General features: G+C 36.3%; 1 protein-coding gene across 3 annotated transcripts in view; it reads left to right on the forward strand.

Annotated features, from left to right (window-relative positions):
- The first annotated feature begins 554 nt into the window (after positions 1–554).
- Positions 555–17,378, forward strand: part of NUP155 (nucleoporin 155) — a 59,222-nt gene continuing 42,398 nt past the window's right edge. The window contains exons 1-9 of one of the 3 annotated variants that reach the window (XM_033421243.2): positions 555–837; positions 3,434–3,571; positions 5,646–5,742; positions 8,402–8,472; positions 12,840–12,932; positions 13,916–14,082; positions 15,897–16,002; positions 16,845–16,918; positions 17,242–17,333. In XM_033421243.2, the coding sequence (XP_033277134.1) occupies positions 681–837; positions 3,434–3,571; positions 5,646–5,742; positions 8,402–8,472; positions 12,840–12,932; positions 13,916–14,082; positions 15,897–16,002; positions 16,845–16,918; positions 17,242–17,333 (995 nt within the window). In that variant the 5' untranslated portion in view covers positions 555–680. Of the gene's footprint in view, positions 838–3,433; positions 3,572–5,645; positions 5,743–8,401; positions 8,473–12,839; positions 12,933–13,915; positions 14,083–15,896; positions 16,003–16,844; positions 16,919–17,241; positions 17,334–17,378 lie in introns of those variants that run through there. The other 2 variants (XM_004265992.4, XM_049708704.1) reach the window with 2 other exon arrangements.

Below are 17,378 nucleotides of genomic sequence, written 5' to 3' on the forward strand. Positions count from 1 at the left end.
TGAAATAGAAAACCTGATGAATTTTAATTTACACCGAAGCCCATATTTCTAGTGAAATTTTGGTTTATATGTAAACTTTTTTTAACAAACAGCTACCAACTCCTATCCACTCTCAGAAGACAAGTTATTTGCAGCACCAAATTGACACGCATACTCAAAATAGTTGCTGTTGCAGGCTTCCGATCCCCGAGGCACTCAGATCCAAGCGCGCGCTAAACCCACCAGAACCCGAGCAGCCGGCGCTGCCCCCGCACTAACCGGCTCGCACTTACCCGGACCCCGCTCCCTCCTGCTCCCCACCCCTACCAACCCCGTCCCATCCCTCCCCTTCCCCAGTCCCTCCCCTTTCCCCTTTCTCCCTCCTTCCCTCCCTTCCTCCACTCCCACCACCGATTTCCCCCTCCCGCCCAGAACAACCAGCCTGCCCACTTCGAAGCACCTCCCGCTCACTAGCTCCACCCCCAACGTCCAGCCCCCTCTAACAGCTTCCTCTTCCCAGCGCCGAAAAGCTGGCTTCATAGTCCCCACCCTATGAACCGGAAGTACGTCATGCGCTGGCGCCGGGGCACTTGTTTGGCGCGCGCGCCCTAAGCTTTGGGGCTGAGCTAGTGTCTTGGGATTTCTCTTATTTCTCCTTGCTTTTTGCCTTTCTCCGGTCGCTGTTGTCTCCGATTTTCGATATGCCGTCTTCTTTGTTGGGCTCGGCAATGCCGGCGTCCACGTCGGCCGCAGCCCTGCAGGAAGCTTTGGAAAATGCGGGGCGGCTCATCGACCGTCAGTTACAAGAAGACCGCATGTACCCGGACCTTTCCGATCTGCTCATGGTGTCTGCCCCAAGTGAGTGATCGTTGCCAAGTTGGTGACTGTTTCTCATCCCAAAGGACTCTCGTCTGACTCCCTAAATAGATCCTTATCCGCAGGGTGAATCGGCGAAGATATCCTGAGATCTGGGACGCTGTTTGCTGCATTTTGAAGGGCGGAAAAGAGCCCATTTTCAATGTTTTTCCTTCTCTCACTTTCTTCATTACAGGCACCTCAGGGGATAGGAATGAGGAGCAAGCCCCCATTTGAAGCAGAAAGAGGCAAAGTTTCCAGCCTTAATGAGCTTCTCATTGCCTCCAAGGGTGTATCGCTAAGACCAGATGAGAAGGATCACCTGATCCAATTCTCATCCTTGTTAATACCTCATATTAATGTTGGAGTAAAATTGAAGAGCATACGAAGTTAATTTGGAAATTTACTATGTTCGCTCAGAGATATGCTTTATTATGTATGGAGTTAGTGTAATATGAAGTCCTTAAAGATGTTAAAAAGAACTACCAGCGGAATGAAGGGAAATCAGCACTGATGATGGGTGAACACGGAGGGTAAAGCAGATTTTTGTGCCAACAAAGAGAGGTGTCCGTAAAATATTCTGTTTATCTGTTTTAAATTAAGGCCAGGCTCCTCAAGGCATATAGAATCACACAAGTTGCTAGAAAAAAAGTGACCCCCTTTGTGAGGTGGAAATTGGAGAAGAGTAAATAAGATAAAAACAAGATTTTTGGTAAGCAAGAACCAAGATAATCTAACCAGGTTAATCTGCAATGTAAACCTAAAAGACAGCTTTGACGATTTATAAAAAGTCATTAATTGACTTATAATCAGAGAAAAGACAGAAACAAAGCGAAGAGTATTTACTCCTGGCAGCTACTTACCAGTGGGCTTGTCTTAAAACAACTGAGTGGCCTGTTAGCAGCTCTCATCCTGAATAGCGTTCTTCCCTTTGTACTCCTTATTTCTGAAAGCAAGGTGTACAAACAGTCCATACATTCTGGTCTTCTCATCATATCTGACCCCAGTCCAACCTATCCACCTTTACACACACCTACCTCTTCAGCCAAATTTCCTTTCCCTCTTCCATCCTATTCTCGACCTCCTTGTTTCAGTTATGCCGAATTTAACAGGTTTCCCATAAGAACCCCCTCTTCAGGATTTCATTTTACATGTACTCTTCATCATTTCTAGAATGTTCTTCTTTGCTTGACAAGCTATTCTTCCAGACTCCATTAAATACCACTTTCTCTGTGAAGGCTTTCTCAACCAGAAATAACTCTGGTGAGGTTTATATCCTCACCAGAGTTATTAATTCCATCCTTTGTGCTCCTACTGTAGTTTAACATGTGTAATGTTCTATTAAAATTATGTTTTAAGAGTAAATGGAATGTCTGGGATTTGCTTCAAAAAATACATTAGAGAAAAAGTGGATAGTGACTGACATATATGAAACATGACTGGGCATGTTACTGGTAATTTTTGAAGCTGGATACTCAATACATAGGGATTGATTGCATTTGTTCTCTAGTTGTATAAATTTTAAAAATTTTCATAATACATTTAAAAATTTGTTTTATATGTCAGTTTCCCCCAACATCTTTGTACTTTAGAGAGGCTGAAAAGGTGCCTGAGTAAATAATAATAGTAAAGAGTCAGAACTAAAACACCTTGCTCAGGACTAGGAAGGACAGGCTGAATAGACCAGCCTGCTCTTGTCCTTAGTGTCTGGGCTTTAGAGGAAGAGAAGGTTGCCAGTTGAGAGCAGTTTATAGAGTAGTCTGATTCTCTCCCACTCCTCCCCCCAATAAAATATTGCTTTTGTGGAATTACAGGCATACCTCATTTTATTGTGGTTTGTTTTATTGCGCTTTGCAGATACTGTTTTTTTAACAGTAGATTGGTGGCACCCCTGCCTTGTCAGGTGACAGCATTTTTTAGTAATATTTTTTAAATTAAGGTGTGTACATTGTTTTTTTAAACATAATGCTGTTGCACACTTAGATGTCAGTATAGTGTAAACATAACTTTTACATGCACCGGAAAACCAAAATATTTATGTGACTCGCTTCTGGGCATGTTCATTTTATTGTAGTGGTCTGGAACCAAACCCACAACGTCTCTGAGGTTGCCTTTATTTGTATATTGGTCTGAGGGTGGGGGGTGGATACATAATGGGAAAAGGCATGGATTGTTTTAATCTTTAAATTTTTAAGTGGGAAAGGAAATGCTGTTTTTTCCCCAGTCAGTATTTTGTTTGTCCACAGTTGTTTTTATCTGAGAATAACAAAGCTGTTTTATAATACTTTTCCCATTTCAGATTAGTAAAATAATAGGAAAACACTATAAATTATTGAACTAAACATTTCTTTTCTTATGGAGAAAGTCTTTGTGAAAGATAACCTTCTGTTCGGTGTTGAAATCAGTAATTGCACCCCATCTTAACATTGGAATTTATCAGGCCTCCTTTATGTCAGATCAGAACTACTTTATTCTCTCTATACCTTTAGAACCAGATGCACAATTTTTTTGTAGCTTGCAGTACTTCTGTATGCCCATTTGACGTCCAATACATTATTATTTTAAATAAATGCTTTTTATTTTATTTTATTTTTTGTAGATAATCCCACTGTTTCTGGCATGTCAGATATGGATTATCCTCTACAAGGACCTGGTTTGCTGTCAGTACCCAACCTGCCAGAGATCAGTTCCATTCGAAGAGTTCCTCTCCCACCTGAACTTGTTGAACAGTTTGGACGTATCCTATTACTTTGTATTTAACTCTTTAAAAAATTTAAAAATTGGTATTCTCATTATTATAATTCTAGTTTTGTGTTTAATTAGCACATTGTGTATAAGTTCATATAAGGTTTTATTTAAAATACATTTTAAGTATGTGGGTAGTTTGCCATGTGCCTAGAAAATTTCATGTAAAATTGAGTGTTGAAAATTGAGTCACATTTTAATTGTTTGGGGACATTGAGGAGAGTAAATTGTTTATAAGCAACTCTGCATTTTTGAATGATATATGGCAAGGCATTACTTTCCAATTAAGTGCTATACAGGGAAATTTTTTACTACCACTCTTTTTCAGTTCAAAGACCCATGATTTTTTTTATTTTTTCCTGTATGTTAACATTTTAGAACTGGGAACTGGCTCTGAAAATGTTTAAAATAAAACTGCAAGGTATTTTCTCCTGGAAATACCCCCAAAAAAGTTTTTGGTGTGTTTTTACACTTACTGGTGTCTTAGAATTGAAGTTTATAATTTATTGTATTTCTAAGGATTACAGTAAGAATCTGTATCTAAAGGTATAAGAAACTGAAGTATTGATACTATTGCCATCTTCATAGACTGAGAAGTTAGAGGAGTTTTCTTATCCTCTAAAAATAAGATTTTATTTGTTTTTCTTACAGTGTGGCATACCCTATAAAAGGACTATATTTATAGTTCTTTGCTAGGAAGCTTTTATAAAAATCAGTCTGTAACTCTCATAATAAAGACATCAAGATGCTATATAAAAATTTAATCTGACTTTTAAAAGTATGTTAATCTGTTCAGGGTAAAGGGCTTCATATTTCAATACAGTGTGATTTAGAAAACAAAGAAATGAAAAATTAGGGAAAATGCTTGTAAAATAAATAGGAAAACTAGTAAAATCTAATCTATATTTTCATTGTTTCTCTGAGACTTTGTAAAATAGTGTTATTAAATAAATAATACACCTTATCATATACTCTACCTTTGCTTAGTTTCTTAATATTCTTTAATTCTCTGGTAATACTATACTATCTACAAGAGATATTTCTTTAATTCGGAAATTATTTTGTTTTCACAATTGTTTCGTTATCTTATAATTACGTAAATAATTCTTTGTCTATTTTTCAGTTTATACGAGGCTTGTAGATTGTCACCTGGCTGTGACTTTAGCATGCCGACTGTTTTTGTTTTTTGTTTTTTTATAAATTTATTTACTTTTATTTGTGGCTGCATTCGGTCTTTGTTGCTGAGTGCAGGCTTTCTCTGTTTGTGGCGAGCGAGGGCTTCTCTTGTTGCAGAGCATGGGCTCTAGACTTGCGGGCTTCAGTAGTTGTGGCGCGTGGGCTTCGTTGCTCCATGGCATGTGGGATCTTCCTGGACCAGGGATCGAACCCATGTCCCCTGCATTGGCAGGCGGATTCTTAATCACTGCACCACCAGGGAAGTCCCTGTTTTTTGTTTTTTTTGTTTTTTTTTAATCACTCTTTTATACCATTGGAAAAACTGGTCCAGTGAAACAGATTATACTGTTAAAGTCCAATGGTATTACTCAGAATCAATACTTTTTAAAAAAGTTAGTAATGGCAAAAACATTACATTTGTTATTTAGAGTACATTTTAAATGGTCAGATAGCTTTATTTAGAAGTTATAATATTTCTGTCATACACTATGGCTTTCATTAAACTCATTGGAAATAAAGATAATTCATTTGCTCTTTTGATTGAAGAGTGAATAAGTCATGATTTTTTAATCATACATTTTATTTTATTTTATTTTATTTATTTATTGCGGTACGCGGGCCTCTCACTGTTGTGGCCTCTCCCGTTGCGGAGCACAGGCTCCGGACGCGCGCAGGCTCAGCGGCCATGGCTCACGGGCCTAGCCGCTCCATGGCATGTGCAATCTTCCCGGACTGGGGCACGAACCTGTATCCCCTGCATCGGCAGGCGGACTCTCAACCACTGCGCCACCAGGGAAGCCCTAATCATACATTTTAAATCAAAATCTTTTGAAACAAGTTTAAGAAAAATGAGATTGAAATCTTTCTACCTTACATCCACACTACCTCAGATATGCAGTGTAACTGCATGATGGGCGTGTTCCCTGCTATCAGTAGAGCTTGGCTCACAATCGACAGTGACATATTTATGTGGAACTACGAAGATGGGTATGTATTTATGACTGGTTTGCTTTAGCATGATTAGAATTTAAATTATCTTTATTACAACTAATATTCTACTCATTAAAAGCTGCCTGGTTTATCTTTGATTCTTCTAACATCCGGGTCAGTGCTTCTCAGTATACATACCAACCTGGGGATGGGGTTAAAATGTGGATTATGTTTTAGTCATTAAGGCTCAGGAGTCTGCGTTTGTAACAAGCTCCCAGGTGATGCTGGGGATCTGGGTACCACTCTGAGTAGCAGCAATCTTACTTCCCAAACTCCTATAATAATGATAGTCTAGCAGTAATTCTTTGAGGGACGGTTTGAGATTTTTAAAGACCTCTGTTTTCCCTGCATATCATGGAGTGGGAGGATGTTAGTTTATTGAAGTATCTTAACAGTTTTGTTGTTATTCTGTGGGCTTGGCCTTGTGTAAATTAAATGTGTATAAAAGAGTCTGAGTGAAGGCCCAAGGCATTCTTGCTTAAATAAAGTTTATTGATGTGATGATCTTACTCTTGGCTATTTGGAGAAAAATTTTACCTTCCAGTTCTCCATCATATTATCTTTAGGTGAGGGGTGAGATAACCAGAGGAAGATCCATATTAAGATGTAACTCTTGCTCCTGAGTAGTTAACATACTTGTTAGAAACATTCAGTGTCATTGAATCAAAATTGACACTATATGAGAACTTGTAGCTTAAACCATTTTTGTTTGCTGTTCTTTTTTAATTAGAAATTTTCCTAGCTATTTTTATTGTTGAAATGGTATATAGTCATAATAATAGTGATATAAGGTTGTGATTGTTCTTCATGTATCATGAACGTTGCCCCAGTTTGTTATATTACACATAACATATTCATTTTTATACTAAAGTGTAGAACCTGTTCATTTAGGCATTGATCTCTTCAAGAAAACCTAATGCAAGAAAATTACAAAATAGATAAATGTGAGAATAATTTCGTTGAAGAGAGTTTTCACTTTAATGAAGTTTTTATATTTCCATTGACTTCTAACTTATTCATTTAAAAACCACATTGAGCTTATCATGTATCACTTTTTGTGCTTGAACAGTACTGAATAAACATAGTCCCTGCCCACATGGAAAGTGTGGTTCAACCTTATTGTGTGTTCAAACTAAACTCATTTAAAGACAAATTATTTGAACATTGTCTATTGAAAAAATCAAGGCACAGGTACTGGATATAAATCTTTACTTCCTAAATTCAGTTCTATAAAAACCTTAGCCTTCATTTCAGTTATTCTGATAGCTTTCTATTATAAATCCCAGTTCCATCTGGATGATACAAACGTAATGTTGTTCAGTTCACTTTTCTCGAATCCCCAGCTCTCCCAATATTGTTCTTAGTTCTGGGGGCTGTGTCAGTTGTTGAAGGAGCCTGTGTAATTCCACAGCATTGGGAAAATGGGGAAACCTGGCCCCACGTAGGTTGCCATGTAGGTGTTTTCTGTCCACTTGTGTGGCCCTTTGCAGGACAACCAGTTTTCCTCAAAGTCTGGATCTTTTTTTTTTCTTGGTATTTATCCTGCTTGCTGTTCTCTGAGCTTATTGGATCTAGGTTTGAAGTCTTTGTTATTTTTGAAAAATTTTCAACCATTGTCTTATTAAAGTATTTGTGCCTTCCTGTTCTCTTCCTTTCTTTTCTGAGATTTGTTATACTTTTGTTAGACTGCTTGATGTTTTCCAACAAATTTTGGATGCTCTGTTTGGATGCTCCACTCTTTTTTCTCTTTTTATTTCAATTTGGACAATTTCTATTGACCTTTAACTTCATGTTTACTGATTCTTTCGTCAAGTCTACTGAAAAGTCCATATAAGATATTCTTTGTGCTGTGCTTTTTATTTCTAACATTTTCACTGGCTTATTTCTAATTATTTTCATTGCTCTGCTGAAATGCCTTACCTGTTTATACATATTGCTCATCTTTTTTATTAGAGCCTATACTATATTGATTATATTTATTTTAAATTTCCTGTCTGATAGTTCAGACATCTGACTCTGCTTCTGTTGATTGCTTTGTTTCTTGACACTGGGGCTTTTTTTTGCTTGCTCTTTTGCTCATGTTTTGTTACTCAAAGCCAGACACCATGTATAGGACAGTGAATACTGCAATAAATACCCTTTATCCTTAGAAGTGGGCACGTCTCTTCCTTTGCTAGAGCCTAGCAGGTAGGCCTTTATTGTGAGGGAGTTGACTTTTTCCAACTCAGGAGTTAAGCCGATTGTAGTTTTGTTGTTGCAGTGGTACCTTCAGTGGACCACAGGTTTCAAATTCCTTTAGAAGTATTTTGCACTTAGCGTACAGATTGGGTTGCTGGATTTTTTCTCAGTGTTCCTGTTTCTCCCCCAGCAATAGGCTCTCCCTGTGAGCCTGTGCTTCTGAGAGGGTCCTCTTGCCCCTGCCGCAGCAGCAGACTGTTATTGCTTGAGACTTGCAACCTGGTGGGGGGGATGTTTGGAATGGGGACCAGCATTCCGCTTTTTCCTGGTTTACGCTTAGCCTTAGGTAGGCCTGTGTGCCTGAGTCTTGGAACTAAAACAGTTTTGTTTGCTGATTCATTATATTCTATAGTCTTGAAGAACATTATAAAACTTTTTCCTTTACATGTATAACATGTTTTTCTTCAACTGTTGACAGAGGAGACCTTGCCTATTTTGATGGACTTAATGAGACTATTCTTGCTGTGGGACTTGTGAAACCAAAAGCTGGTAAGAAATAAAAATATAAAGATTAAATTATGTTTGTACATAAGATTCCAAATGTTTTAGGACTAAATGATATTATACTTTAAGTAATTAACTTTCCTATTGAAGTTTTGTTCTAAATTACTTCTAATTAGAAATACAAAAAGTGATTAGGAATATTTAACAATTTACTCACCTTATGGTATAAGTGAGTCTGCCTTTAAAATTGTTAAACTACAATTCTTGAATTTTATCTTGCTTTTTGTTAGTCTTTTTTTTTTTACCTCTTCAAGTTTGCATAAGTTTTGTTTTTCTTTTTTTACATCTTTATTGGAGTATAATTGCTTTACAATGGTGTGTTAGTTTCTACTTTATGACAAAGTGAATCATTTATACATATACATATGTTCCCATATCTCCTCCCTCTTGCGTCTCCCTCCCTCCAACCCTCCCTATCCCACCCATCCAGGTGGTCACAAAGCACCGAGCTGATCTCCCTGTGCTATGCGGCTGCTTCCCACTAGCTATCTACTTTACGTTTGGTAGTGTATATATGTCCATGCCACGCTCTCACTTTGTCACAGCTTACCCTTCCCCCTTCACATGTCCTCAAGTCCATTCTCCAGTAGGGTCTGTGTCTTTATTCCCGTCTTACCCCTAGGTTCTTCATGACTTTTTTTTTTCTTATATTCCATATATATGTGTTAGCATACGGTATTTGTCTTGCTCTTTCTGACTTACTTCACTCTGTATGACAGACTCTAGGTCCATCCACCTCACTACAAATAACTCAATTTCGTTTCTTTTTATGGCTGAGTAATATTCCATTATATATATGTGCCACATCTTCTTTATCCATTCATCCGATGATGGACATTTAGGTTGTTTCCATCTCCTGGCTATTGTAAATAGAGCTGCAATGAACATTTGGGTACATGACTATTTTTGAATTATGGTTTTCTCAGGGTATATGCCCAGTAGTGGGATTGCTGGGTCATATGGTAGTTCTGTTTGTAGTTTTTTAAGTAACCTCCATACTGTTCTCCATAGTGGCTGTACCAATTCACATTCCCACCAGCAGTGCAAGAGTGTTCCCTTTTCTCCACACCCTCTCCAGCATTTATTGTTTCTAGATTTTTTGATGATGGCCATTCTGACCGGTGTGAGATGATATCTCATTGTAGTTTTGATTTGTATTTCTCTAATGATTAATGATGTTGAGCATTCTTTCATATGTTTGTTGGCAATCTGTATGTCTTCTTTGGAGAAATGTCTATTTAGGTCTTCTGCCCATTTTTGGATTGGGTTGTTTGTTTTTTTGTTATTGAGCTGCATGAGCTGCTTATAACTTTTGGAGATTAATCCTTTGTCAGTGGCTTCATTTGCAAATATTTTCTCCCATTCTGAGGGTTGTCTTTTGGTCTTGTTTATGGTTTCCTTTGCTGTGCAAAAGCTTTGAAGTTTCATTAGGTCCCATTTGTTTATTTTTGTTTTTATTTCCTTTTCTCTAAGAGGTGGGTCAAAAAGGATCTTGCTGTGATTTATGTCATAGAGTGTTCTGCCTATGTTTTCCTCTAAGAGTTTGATAGTTTCTGGCCTTACATTTAGGTCTTTAATCCATTTTGAGCTTATTTTTGTGTATGGTGTTAGGGAGTGTTCTAATCTCATACTTTTACATGTACGTGTCCAGTTTTCCCAGCACCACTTATTGAAGAGGCTGTCCTTTCTCCACTGTACATTCCTGCCTCCTTTATCAAAGATAAGGTGACCATATGTGCGGGGGTTTATCTCTGGGCTTTCTATCCTGTTCCATTGATCTATATTTCTGTTTTTGTGCCAGTACCATACTGTCTTGATTACTGTAGCTTTGTAGTATAGTCTGAAGTCAGGGAGCCTGATTCCTCCAGCTCCATTTTTTGTTCTCAAGATTGCTTTGGCTATTCGGGGTCTTTTGTGTTTCCATACAAATTGTGAAATTTTTTGTTCTAGTTCTGTGAAAAATGCCATTGGTAGTTTGATAGGGATTGCACTGAATCTGTAGATTGCTTTGGGTAGTATAGTCATTTTCACAATGTTGATTCTTCCAATCCAAGAACATGGTATATCTCTCCATCTGTTTGTATGATCTTTAATTTCTTTCATCAGTGTCTTATAGTTTTCTGCATACAGGTCTTTTGTCTCCTTAGGTAGGTTTATTCCTAGGTATTTTATTCTTTTTGTTGCAGTGGTAAATAGGAGTGTTTCCTTAATTGCTCTTTCAGATTTTTCATTATTAGTGTATAGGATTGCAAAAGATTTCTGTGCATTACTTTTGTATCCTGCTACTTTACCAAATTCATTGATTAGCTCTAGTAGTTTTCTGGTAGCATCTTTAGGATTCTCTATGTATAGTATCATGTCATCTGCAAACAGCGACAGCTTTACTTTCTCTTTTCCACCCTGGATTCCTTTTATTTCTTTTTCTTCTCTGATTGCTGTGGCTAAAACTTCCCAAATTATGTTGAATAGTAGTGGTGAGATTGGACAGCCTTGTCTTGTTACTGGTCGCAGAGGAAATGGTTTCAGTTTTTTACCATTGAGAATGATGTTGGCTGTGGGTTTGTCATATATGGCCTTTATTATGTTGAGGTAAGTTCCCTCTGTGCCTACTTTCTGGAGAGTTTTGGGTTTTTTTTTGCGATACGCAGGCCTCTCACTGTTGTAGCATCTCCTATTGCGGAGCACAGGCTCCAGACGTGCAGGGTCAGTGGCCATGGCTCACAGGCCCAGCCGCTCCGCGGCATGTGGTATCTTCCCAGACTGGGGCACAAACCCGTGTCCCCTGCATCGGCAGGCGGACTCTCAACCACTGCGCCACCAGGGAAGCCCAGTGTATGATCCTTGTAACGTGCTGTTGGATTCTGTTTGCTAGTATTTTGTTGAGGATTTTTGCATCTATGTTCATCAGTTATATTGGCCTGTAGTTTTCTTTTTTTGTGACATCTTTGTCTGGTTTTAGTATCAGGGTGATGGTGGCCTTGTAGAATGAGTTTGGGAGTGTTCCTTCCTCTGCTACATTTTGGAAGAGTTTGAGAAGGATAGGTGTTAGCTCTTCTCTAAATGTTTCATAGAATTCCCCTGTGAAGCCATCTGGTCCTGGGCTTTTGTTTGCTGGAAGATTTTTAGTCACAGTCTCAATTTCAGTGCTTATGATTGGTCTGTTTATATTTTCTGTTTCTTCCAGGCTCAGTCTCGGAAGGTTGTACTTTTCTAAGAATTTGTCCATTTCTTCCAGGTTGTCCATTTTATTGGCATATAGTTGCTTGTAGTCATCTTTCATGATCCTGTGTATTTCTGCAATGTCAGTTTTTACTTCTCCTTTTTCATTTCTTATTCTGTTGATTTGAATCTTCTCCCTTATTTTCTTGAGTCTGGCTAATGGTTTATCCATTTTGTTTATCTTCTCAAAGAAGCAGCTTTTAGTTTTATTGATCTTTGCTATTGTTTCCTTCATTTCTTTTTCATTTATTTCTGATCTGATCTTTATGATTTCTTTCCTTCTGCTAACTTTGGGGTTTTTTTGTTCTTCTTTCTCTAATTGTTTTTGGTATAAGATTAGGTTGTTTATTTAAGATGTTTCTTGAGGTAGAATTGTATTGCTATAAACTTCCCTCTTAGAACTGCTTTTCCTGTATCGCATACGTTTTGGGTCATCCTGTTTTCGTTGTCATTTGTTTGTAGGTGTTTTTTGATTTCCTCTTTGATTTCTTCAGTGATTTCTTGGTTATTTAGTAGTGTATTGTTTAGCCTTCCTGTGTTTGTATTTTTTACAGGTTTTTTTTCCTGTAATTGATATCTAGTCTCATAGCATTGTGCTCGGAAAAGATACTTGATACGATTTCGATTTTCTTAAATTTACCAAGGCTTGATTTGTGACCCAAGATATGATCTCTCCTGGAGAATGTTCCAAGAGCACTTGAGAAGAAAGTGTATTCTGTTGTTTTTGGATGGAATGTCCTATAAATATCAATTAAGTCCATCTTGTTTAATGTGTCATTTAAAGCTTGTGTTTCCTTATTTATTTTCTTTTTTGAATCCGTTCATTGGTGAAAGTGGGGTGTTAAAGTCCCCTTCTATGATTGTTGTAACACTAATTCTAAATGTCATTAAATACTGAAGTGTTTGTGTCTAAGATTTGGGTTTTTTGTTTGTTTGGCTGGTTTTTTTACTATTATCTACTTATTTAAATGATCATAAGTGGTAACGTTTTAGCATCAACATTAAATTAGCTTTACACTTTTCATATACTGGTTAACCCACAGCTCATATTAAAGGTAACCATATTCTGTTAATGCTTAAATGATGGGTGTTTTCCAGAAAATAGTGCCTAACTCTTGTTTACTTTATCTTAGGCATATTTCAACCTCACGTACGACATCTTCTGGTTTTGGCAACCCCTGTGGATATAGTGATTCTTGGACTCAGTTATACTAATTTGCAAACAGGTAGAGCAACCCACATGTTGTGGGGGCTTTGGGGGTTTGTTTTTTTGGCCACACCCTGCATGGTATGTGGAACTTCCCTGACCAGGGATGGAACCCGCACCCCCTGCAGTGGAAGCGCAGAGTCTTAACCACTGGACCACCAGGGAAGTCCCCACATGTTGTGTTTTTTAAAATAAAATATGTTGCCCAGTTTAATATTATAATTGAAAACTAATCTTTTTCACTAAGTTAACTTTCTGGTCTATTTGCTCATAGGAAAATATTTCCCTGTAGGTATGGTATCTTTCAGGTTAATAACTCCACCAGAAATTATTTTGGATTTATTTACCATATCAGTGTACATTTCTTAAATGTCCAATATAAAGGAAGGGTAGTAGAAGAGAAATAGTTGCCCCAGTGATTTTTAAATAATACCTTCAATTTCTTCATTTTTAATTTTTTGAATGGCCATTTTAACATATGGAACATTGAAATGTATATTATTCTTTCCTTTAAAGTAAGAAGCCATCAATTAATTTGTTACAAGCACATTCAGTGGTTTCTTTTGCATTCTACCAGTGTTTTAGGTAAAATAATGTTGAATTTCAGAGCCTCAAATTGATGATTATTGGGGTGGGGTGGGGGGAAAAAAGAAAAAATTAATGATTATTACTACCATATCCCTAGGCTTTTTTCCAAAATTTAATGCTTTGGGTTAGTTTTTTTATTTGATGTTTTACTATGTTATATATATATGTGCTATATATTTTACATATGTTATATATACATACTGTAGGTTCTATTTAACATGAATTATAAAACTTTTCATATCAGACTTTTTATAGTAATTTTGAAATGTATGTTATACATACATTTTTTTGAAATTTTTGAGCATATCATGAACTCAGTAAGAATATCAATTCTGAAGATAATACAGTGATTGTTTTAAAACTTTTAAAAAGCTCTTAAAATGATTCCTATATTCTTTCTTTTAAAAAAAATAGGTTCTGGAGTTCTCAATGACAGTATGTGTGGTGGAATGCAGTTACTTCCAGATCCTTTATATTCTCTTCCTACTGATAATACTTACCTTTTAACAATAACTTCCACTGATAATGGCAGAATTTTCTTGGCTGGAAAGGATGGCTGTTTATATGAAGTAGCATACCAAGTAAGTCTGGCATTTGTAAACATTTTCATTTTCCTCCCTCTTGATGGAGTAAGAATAGATAAGCTTTTGTCTTTTCTTTTTAATTAATTTTTTTATTGGAGGATAGTTGATTTACAGTGTTGTGTTAGTTTCTGATAAGCTTTAGTCTTTATCTTCTAATTATATAGCACGTTAATATATTCTTATGGAAAGTAGTCAAACATGCAGTTAAAGTTGTAGTCCTTCATGACTACACCATACCTGTAAAACCCAGTCCTCCCCGCAAAGGTAACAGCCATTATCAGTTCTGTATATGTCCTTGTAGAATATGATGCATACATTTCTAAATACCTATAAATGTGTTTAAATATCTATAGATAATATATATGTATTTATTTGTGTGTATACATGTATACGAATACATAGTATACTTCTGTGTATATGTTTTTACTTGTATTATTGCTTAAGTTTTGTTTCATATTGGCTTTTTTTTCCTTTTTCTGCCTTTTTTTTCTCCCCACGCCGTGTGGCTTGCGGGATCTTAGTTCCCCGACCAGGGATTGAAACTGGGCCAAGGCAGTGAAAGTGGCAAGCCCTAACCAATGGACCACCAGGAAATTCCCATAATTGGCTTTTTTCATTTAACTGTGCCTTGAAAGTCTTTCCTTGTCAGTATCTGGTAGATAGATATGTGTTATGTTTTGTGATTGCTGCATGATTGTCCATAAAATGGATGTATTGATACATGATTGAACAATTCCTTTCTTGATAGACTTCTAGGTTTTTATTATACCTTTCAGAAATGATGGTGTGATAAGTGTTCTTTTACAAGCCTCCTTGTGCACATGTGTAGAAGTTTTCTAGTGTGGAGACTTAGAATTCTAATAGTTGTATTATAGTATATGTGTATTGAAAACTGAATTTTCTATTTTCATTTTGCCCTCTTAAGAGTTTTAGACTCATAGCAGGCATCTTTGATTGTATCCCTTTCCTCTCCCTCCTCACTCTCACTAACCCTGGTATTTTATAACTTATTAATTTTGACCAGTCAGATAGAACACAATTGTTTTTTATTACTAGTTGGGTTGAGCATCTTTTCATGTATTTATTGGTCATTTGTGTTTACTCTGAAATGTCTTTGTATCCTTTGCTCCATTATTTTTCCCCCTTACTGTATTGTTGCCTTTATCATAAGGTAAACAGTAGGAAACTGATAAGACAAGTATTCTCATAGGCACACAGCTAATTAGTGGCAGAGATAGGATTAGAACTGAGGTTAGCATTTTTATGTTATATTGTATCTCTTCCTTACCCAATTTCTCTTGGTTTTGTTAACTACAAAAAGAAGATTTTGTTGTAGATTTAAGTATGGCAAAACTCGATCATTGAGGGGCAGACTGTAGATTATGATGGTGGTGGCTACTATTTTTTAAATTTCCTTTTAGCAGTAGTGGGAAGAGATAAAAATACCTCTATCCTATGTACTTTTGACACTTATAAACTACGCTTATTATTTCCCTTACTGCTTTCAAATAGGAGTTTTTAAGATAATTAAAATGAGTTCACTAACATAGCATTACTGAGGTTGCTGGAATAGACATAGCTGATTTCATTGAGAGCAGTGATTTGATTTTCGTTAAATACATTTTCTATTTTTAATTACAGGACTGAACTCAGTACTTCTCAGTACTTATTTTTGAGTAGTATGTCTTACTTTACAATTATTGGTATTTTACTAAGATTTGAGGATCTTTATAAACATGAGTATATTATAGTTGCTATGATGGAGGTACCTACATTTACAAGTTTTATGTCTTTCAATTTTTTCTTTGAAGGCAGAAGCAGGCTGGTTTAGCCAGAGGTGTAGGAAAATAAACCACTCAAAGAGTGCACTTTCTTTCCTTGTTCCTTCGTTACTACAGTTCACATTCTCAGAAGATGGTGAGTAGAAAACAAATTCGGCAAACAAAAAATTTTAACAAATCACTGACCTAACATTTTCTTCAGAAATTCTCATTCTTAATTGAAACAGTTTCTTACTAAACAGTATTTGTTATATATTCATATCATCTTTTAAAGGGAGAAGGGATGATAAAACAGCATGAGTTTTATTCCCAAGTTCCTATAAATGTAGCACCATAGAACATGTGTCTACAGTAGCTATATATACTTAAACCACCTGTGTCTGTGTTTGTGAGAGAGTTAGACATTCAGACATTTAATACATGTTTTGCCTGGTCTGAAAGAAATTCCCAGCATAAAATGAATATATCTGAGTTTTTAATTGAGAGATTTAGGCAGGTGAAGTAATTTTAAAATGCTTCAGTAAACTAAGATAAATATATCTAAAAATGTTAATATGACTGAATTTTTAAATTATTTTCTTTTACACAATGAGTTATTAAACTAAACTGGAAGTTTCTTGAAGGAATGGACCAGGTATAATTATTTTATGTGTTTCTAGCATATAGTAAGCATTCATTAAATGTTGAATGTAGGAATAATTTGGAACTTGTTTTTGGTTTGGCTTAAAATTAATTTAAAGGACAGAATAACTTATATGTGATGCTCTTAACCCAGTCACAGTATTTGATGTTTGCTTTTTTCACGTGCTGTCTGACCTGAATGCTTCTTGGCTTTGTCCTTGTGCAGCTACCCTAAGACTTACCTGCAAAACAAAAGAAAAGCCCTGAATGTAAATCAGCAATTTTAATTGGTTGTAAGTGGCTACTGTGTTTGATTTGTTAACCTCCGTTTTTTTTCTTCCTCTGTCTTATTTTTAGATCCTATTGTTCAAATTGCAATTGATAATTCAAGAAATATTTTATATACACGATCGGAGAAAGGAGTAATACAGGTAAGTATTAATATTATACCACCATATAAGAGGGGAAGAATATCCCTGTTTTTAAGGAACAAGGTTTAGTCACTCTTGGGCTTTTCCTATGAACTGTGTGCTTTTAAAAAAAAACAAAAAAAAAAAAACAAAAACCGCTGCTTAAGGCCCCCTTTTTATGAAATTGTTAATCTCTGAATGTTTTCATACCTATATGAAGTACCAAAATTAAAGGATCCCTAAAAAGGAAAAGTTTACTTAATAAAAATTTATTTAAAAGGTTATTTTATAAAGTGTATACAGTTTATAATCATGTTTAAGTGGGTATGATTTTTTATTCACAGGTGTATGATTTGGGCCATGATGGACAAGGAATGAACAGAGTTGCCTCAGTGTCACAGAATTCTATTGTTTCTGCTGCTGGAAACATTGCTAGGTAATATGTAATTTATTCTCAGGTATTTCATTTGCAGGCATGATT

The sequence above is a fragment of the Orcinus orca genome, chromosome 3 (genome assembly GCF_937001465.1).
Source record: "Orcinus orca chromosome 3, mOrcOrc1.1, whole genome shotgun sequence".
Classification (NCBI taxonomy): domain Eukaryota; kingdom Metazoa; phylum Chordata; class Mammalia; order Artiodactyla; family Delphinidae; genus Orcinus; species Orcinus orca.